The sequence below is a fragment of the Oryx dammah genome, unplaced genomic scaffold (genome assembly GCF_014754425.2).
Source record: "Oryx dammah isolate SB20612 unplaced genomic scaffold, SCBI_Odam_1.1 HiC_scaffold_15, whole genome shotgun sequence".
Classification (NCBI taxonomy): Eukaryota; Metazoa; Chordata; class Mammalia; order Artiodactyla; family Bovidae; genus Oryx; species Oryx dammah.
Window position 1 is genome coordinate 43,029,372 of NW_024070199.1, and position 6,691 is coordinate 43,036,062.

The following is a 6,691-nucleotide window of genomic DNA, read 5'->3' on the forward strand; positions in this document are numbered from 1 at the left end:
TCACACCACACTGGGGTCCAGGACACCTCTTTATTGTGTTAGAAAAGGTTGGTGACAACAGTTTCTCTAGATGTGGAAGGCAACATGGTCCCCCAATCCAGGGGAACCAGAAAATTTACAGCTTCAGAGGAAAACCGGGGCGGGAAGACAGAGCCTGCTGAGGACAGAGCTGGCTTTAAGACCAGAGTGTGTTCTTCCCACCTGCTCCTTGCCCAAGCCCAGGGTTCTTGCCCCAGCTTTGGCTGCCAAGACATCGTCCTTCACCCCAGTCCTCTTAGCTACCACCATTCAACAAAGGTGCTGTTGGGGAACTTCAGGGTGGGAGTGGGGGGAGGGGCTGTGTCCCTGTGGCCTTTGCTCACCCTGGGGTCCCCAGTGCCCGTCCCTCGGCCAGCTGTGCCTCCTGGGGAGGGGCCGTTCTGGTCCACACCAGATCCTGCGCTGGTGCGCCTCAGTTTATCACCGCTGAGCTGGCCATGATGTTCACGCCACAGGCCCCGGAGCCACGGTGCAAGTAGTAATAACCCTGGCGGGAGAGGGGCGTCGGGGAGGGCTCCAGGGCAGGACGGGGGCTGGAGGGCTGGGGGCCGAGCAGGCAAGACTCACCTCCTCACCCCAGTTGGTGCCCCAGCTGTTCTTGATGGCCCAGAAGGGCGTGGCAGAGCCTGGGGGCGGGGCAGTGCGGAATGCAGGGAGAGTCAGGGAGCCCCGAGTCTCCAGCCAGGGCCCCAGGCACTAGGCACTCTTCACTGTCTGATATGGGCCTACTGGGCGACAGGTACTAAGGGAAGAGCGGAAAGCAAGACAGGCCCACCTACCACGCTCCCAGAAACTGGGAGCGGCTCTGGGGCTTGGGGAAGACACCCACCCATCCACAACTGCTCACACCTCCCACCCCCTTGGCTTTCCCATTCACAGAGAGGATGGGTGATCCTGCCTGGCCCACAGCCCGAGACGGGGGGTAGGACAAGGTTCCTGAGACGCTGTGACCCGGGGCGAGCAGAACTCACGGTTGCCATAGCCCACGAGCAGCACAGCGTGGTCGATGAGCCAAGGGCTGCAGAGGGGGCGCAGGGGGTGGGAGATCCCGTGGCGGTAGAACTGAGGGGGGAGAGTAAGAGCAGGGGGGCCAACGTGCTGCAACTACTGCAGCCCGAGCGCCTAGAGCCCATGCTCCGCAACGAGAGGCCACCGCAACGGGAAGTCTGCGCGCTGCAACTAGAGAAAAACCTACACAGCAACGAGGACCCAGCACAGCCAAAAATAAATAAAATCATTAAAAAAAAAAATTAGGGGCCACCGAGAAGTGGGGGAGGAGTCAATGAGAGCCAGAGCCGGAGCAATGAGGCTGGGGCCCTACCTGCATGCCAAAGGCGTTGATGGCAACAGAGATGGGGCCGTTCTTGGCCAGCCAGGCCGCCAGCTCTGAGACAGGGGAGGGCCAGCATCAGGGGGCATCCAGGCCCCAGCCTCCCAACCCAGGCCTCTCCTCAGCCCCCCTGCCCTTCCTCACTTTGCTCATTCTTGCTCAGCTCCACTGAGTCGTTGATGTAGACTTTGGCCTTCTCTGCAGAGAAGCTGCAGGTCTGCAAGTGGCCTCGGTAGCTGTAGTCATCCTCTGTCTCCAGCCCTCCTGGGATTGTGGGGAGGGGGACCAGCAGATCAGAAGTTAGAGGAAAGGTGGGCTCTACTCACCGTACTCTCCTCCCGGCCAGGGGCTGTGCTGAGCCCCTCGTACACAAGGCCTCGTGTTCTCCATCTACCCCAGGCGACAGGCCATCCTCTCTGAAGGGGGCCTCTTTCTCGAGATGGCTCAGCTGAGGCCCAAAGGCATGGGGCAGCCTCCAGTGAGACGTGTGGCAGAGAGGCAACCCAGCTCCCAATCTGAGTCCTGACTCCCCACAGCGTTCCTAGGACTCCTGATCTTGGCTTTCTTGTCCTGCCCTGACCGTCTGCTCCCAGTCTGGCCCAGACCCCTGCCAGGCTCCCTCGCCAGTCTTTGTACAGCCACTTCAATCCCTCAGCCCTCGTCTTCCCACCACTGAGGCCCACTGCTCAACCGAACTGCCAGGTTAGGCAACACCTCCCCTCAAGGGGGCAGTGTACTGCTCTTGGGTTTAGCAGCACTAGAAATACAGGCCTCAGAGCAGTGAAAATAGCAAGACCCCTGCTATGCACCAGGAACTTGACACACATTCCCCTCACTTGACCCTCAAGACCATCCTACCAAGTGGGTGTGTGGAAGCCCATTTCACAGGTGAGATAAGTGAGGCTCTGAAAGAGCGGACCTGCCCAAGGTCTTCAGCCAGTTAGGGGTCAGCATTAAGACTTGAACCCAGTTCACAGGACTGCCATGCTTGTGTCTCCCTCCCTCACAAAGTGACTTGTGGAGGAGGGAGCTGTGTTCCTGCCACCCCTCCTGAAGCCCCGTGAATGCGTACCCAGAGTCCTTATGGCCGAGTAGGCGTTGGAGGGCAAGCCGCCGAGGCAGGCCTTGTCAGTCTTGTCACAGTCCAGGAGCTCTAGGAGACAGAAGGCTGGTCCCGAGGAGCCCTCCGGAGGGCTGGGCTGGGGACAGTGGGGGCACAGCGGGATGCTCACCCTGCTCAGAGAGGGAGAGCAGGGTCCCCCGTTTGAGGAACCACTGGCCTTCCACGTTGCCTGTGACTGAGAAGGCCCAGCAAGAGCCGCACATACCCTGCAAGAGACGGGCAGAGTCAGGGCTGGGTCCCTTCCAAAGGCCGGGGCAGCCCGCATGCCCCACCCTCGCTTCTCTGGGGTCCAACCTGGTCCTTGACATCGGTGACAGCCCCCTTATTCCTCCAGTCCCACTGAGGCGGGGGAACGTCGGTGACAGGCTGGGCCAGGCGCATGCTCCTGCCAGGCGCATCTTTCAGGAGGGGATTCAGGTAGATGGTGCGGAACTCCTCCTCTGTGGATAGAGGTGGGCGGGGGGTAGGAAAAGAGTATTCGAAGCCAGTCCTACCCAGGGGCCTTGGGAGCAGGCCCCGTCTCTTCTAGGCACCGTGAGGGCTCTGGCCACCACCCCTACCTGTCAGGTCACTGAACTTGGTGACCCCATACTGAGCTGTGCCACGGTCCAGGGCCTGGATCTTCTGCGCTCGCACCATATTATTGGCAAAGACGGACATGCGCCAACTGGCTTCTGAGAACCAATGAGCAGAAGTCAGGCTTGGGCCCCAGGCAGATCATAAAGGAGAGGTGCTTGGGGATAAGAGGCAGAGGTTTCCATGGGGAACAGTGGACCCTGGATCAGGTCTGAAGCTTATTTCAAGAAGGGCAAGGGACATCCCTGTGGTCTAGTGGCTAAGATGCCACGCTCCCAAGAAGGAGGCCTGAATTCAATCCCTGGTCAGGAAACTAAATCCCATATTCCACACTTGAAAGATCCTGCATGCTGCAACTAAGACCTGGTGTAGCCAAGTCTTTATAATAATAGTTAAAATTTATATTTAAATACTATAATTTAATATTTAATTTTATTTATAAACAAATATTTATTGTTAAATATTTGTAATACTTAATATTATAAACATTATATTATCAATATATGTTAATAATATAGTATTATTATATTTATTATTTATATAATATTTATCTATTATTAAATAAATAGAAACAAATATTTTTTAAAAAAGAGAGAAAGTCAGAACCCTGGAGTGGGTGTCAGGACCAGATCTGCAAGTGATAAGAGTGAGGACAAAATGGGGTGATGACTCCCCAGGTATGAAATGAGAACCAAAATGGGCTCCAAAGACAGAAGGTCATGGGAAAAGGCTACCAAGCCAGGGGTCCTCCAGCAGAGAAGATATGGCCTTTGCCCCATCCCACTCCACCCAGAATGATGGAGATCTATGGTTTCTGACTAGGAAAATCAGATGGGAGAAGCGCCAGCTCCCTGAGGTGACTGCCAAGTCCTGGGAGGCTAAACAAGAACATGGGGGGATTTAGGGGCCGTCTAGTCAAGGCTATGGTTTTTCCTGTGGTCATGTATGGATGTGAGAGTTGGACTGTGAAGAAGGCTGAGCGCCGAAGAATTGATGCTTTTGAACTGTGGTGTTGGAGAAGACTCTTGAAAGTCCCTTGGACTGCAAGGAGATCCAACCAGTCCATTCTGAAGGAGATCAGCCCTGGGATTTCTTTGGAAGAAATGATGCTAAAGCTGAAACTCCAGTACTTTGGCCACTTCATGCGAAGAGTTGACTCACTGGAAAAGACTCTGATGCTGGGAGGGACTGGGGGCAGGAGGAGAAGGGGACGACAGAGGATGAGATGGCTGGATGGCATCACTGACTCGATGGTCATGAGTCTGAGTGAACTCGGGGAGATGGTGATGGACAGGGAGGCCTGGCGTGCTGCGATTCATGGGGTCACAAAGAGTCGGACACGACTGAGTGACTGAACTGAACTGAACTGCCCTTTCCCTTACTCCAACACCAAGGTGCCAAGTCAGAGGGGAGGTCCTGATCTGATCAGGACACATCCAGCCAAGGCTAGGTCCTCACCTTCCTGCGAATCATATGTCCGGTTATAGGTGGTGACAAAGTCCTTGAAGATCGAAGCCATCTTCACAGAAAAGTCCTGGAAAGGCAGAGAGAGGGAGTCTTTACAAGCAGTCCTTCTCAGACAGATGCGGGAGCCCCGGGCCAGGGTGGAGGGAAGGAAAGGCGCGGCCAGTTCCCCAGACAGACAAGGCTCCTCACCTGGGGGAGGGGATCCTTGTTCAGCAGTGGAAGGAATGAACTGAAAGTCTCGTTTTTGTCATCTGGAGAAAGTTGGAAGAGAGGAGAGGCAGGACTGAACCCTGAGTGAAGTCTGATCTGAACCATCCCAGCACCCCTGGGCCCTCCCAGCACCTGTAATCTTGGTATCAACTGGGCCACAGTCTCGCCTCAGTAGCATGTGTTTTCCTAGCTCATCTAGGACTTCGAAGCTGCAGAGCTGCAGGAAGAGGGAGGAGGAAGCCAGTCAGGGGGCTGCGAGGAGGGCAAGGCCTTTGGCAAGATGGAGCTGGAGGGTCCTCAGATGAGGACAATCTCAAAGGCAATCTCGCCCACAGTGGAAAGCGAGGCACCATCCGGGAGCCAGCATCCAGACCCCCTCCCTTCACCCTTCCAGGCCTGGGTAGTGACAGGGTGGGGTAGGTGCGGCCTCAGATCCCGCCCCCTTGACTTGACAGATCGTCCCAACTACAGCCAGACTCGATCTGGGGGCAAAGGAACGGCAGGAACCGCATCACTCACCAGGGTCTTCTTGGACACCGGGAGCTGGCACACCGTGGGGTCGTTGCAGGGCGGCTCCACCAGGGTCGCCTTCAGCGAGTACAGGGACCCCCGGCCCGCCTGGACGGAAGGGCGGGTGAGTGGCGGCGCGGCCGCCCTCTCCTCTGTGCAGCCTTCATTGGGTCCGCAGCCCCACCGCGCCCTCTTCCCCTTCCCCATCACTAGAAGTCCAACGTCCCCGCCCCAAGTCCAGCCCAAAGTTCCCAACCCTCGGACTAGAGCCCCGCTCACCGCGGACCCAGGAGCCCCGCCCCAAGCGCGTCCTCACCCGGCGGACGCGACCGCGCACGGCCCCCAGCGCGGCCCGCGTCCCGGCAGCCCGGCCGCGGTTGTACATCTCCAGGGCGAAGCGGGCGGGCTCCCGCAGCTCCGGGGACGCCAGCTCCCAGGCCTGCGCGCCGGCCGCCGGGGGCTTGCTGGAGGCCGGAGCGGCGGCCGGGAGCAGCCCCAGCAGCAACAGCAGCTGCAGCCAGGGTGCCATGGCGGGGGCGAAGCTGGCGGCCGGGACTCACGCACGGACGGACGCGCGGACCAACCGACAGGGCGGAGCAGCCCGCGGCTGGGGGGCCCTAGTCGTCCCCAAGCTCCGGGGCCGCGGGGCGCCGGCCAATGGGCGCCGGCCGGGGGCGCCTGCGCGCTCGCTTATTTACGCCAGGCACGTGGGTGCGCTGGCTGTGCAAGACCGGCGGGCGGGACCCAGTTTCGACCGTAGGCAGTGTTGCAAAACCAGCGTGATCTGGGGAGACGTGGCCCGATCCCCGACCTTGAAGTGATCTTCTTAGGTCTGGGAACTGCTGTTTGAGGAGAGGAAACGATACTGGCCAGAGAATTAAAACAACTACCACTTATTGCATACTTATTATATGTTGCGTATATATATATATGCCCTCTCCCTTTAATCTTTGTAGCAATCCTGTGAAGTAATAGATGTTATTATCCCCATCTAGTAACTGAGGAAATATAGGTTTAGAGAGACTAAGTGGCTTGTCAAACATCTGCTAAGTGAGAGGGCTGGACTTGAACGCAGGGAGTGGACTTCAGAGCTTGAGCTCACAGCTCCGTCACCTCTTTGAGGCCCCTCTTCTCATCAGCAGGATGGCAGCTGATATTCCCTGGACTGGCAGTGTCACAGGCTGTGGCGCAGATCAGACACAAGCATGTAAACAGTGCACAGGGTTGGGACCGTTCTTTCATTCCTTCAAGCTTTCACCGCTGTGTTCCAGGGCGTAGCAACAGAAGCATGAGCAGACACGCTGGGCATAATGCTGCCTGCTAGCAGCTCACAGCTTAGCGGAGAGACAGATGAGAAAAAGGAATTTTCCTCCAAGGTGTTACCAGCTGTGGGAGAGGAAACAGAAGAGAGTTTTTGGCAACCCACTCCAATTTTC

At 57.3% G+C, this 6,691-nt stretch overlaps 1 protein-coding gene across 2 annotated transcripts; it reads right to left on the reverse strand.

The window, feature by feature from the left end:
* Positions 1 to 11: 11 nt before the first annotated feature.
* On the reverse strand, positions 12 to 5,899 carry CTSF (cathepsin F). 2 transcript variants are annotated; one of them, XM_040256384.1, is made up of 14 exons: positions 5,572 to 5,899; positions 5,265 to 5,363; positions 4,878 to 4,962; positions 4,725 to 4,786; positions 4,527 to 4,602; positions 3,053 to 3,166; positions 2,787 to 2,932; positions 2,602 to 2,698; positions 2,442 to 2,522; positions 1,514 to 1,633; positions 1,361 to 1,425; positions 1,011 to 1,101; positions 607 to 665; positions 12 to 526 (listed from the first exon to the last, which is right to left on the reverse strand). In XM_040256384.1, the coding sequence occupies exons 1-14, from the start codon at positions 5,782 to 5,784 to the stop codon at positions 452 to 454; spliced, it is 1,383 nt and encodes a 460-aa protein (XP_040112318.1). In that variant the 5' UTR covers positions 5,785 to 5,899; the 3' UTR covers positions 12 to 451. The 2 variants fall into 2 exon arrangements, with proteins under 2 accessions (XP_040112318.1, XP_040112319.1); XM_040256385.1 differs by having other exon boundaries at positions 3,053 to 3,163; positions 5,572 to 5,879.
* Positions 5,900 to 6,691: the final 792 nt, after the last annotated feature.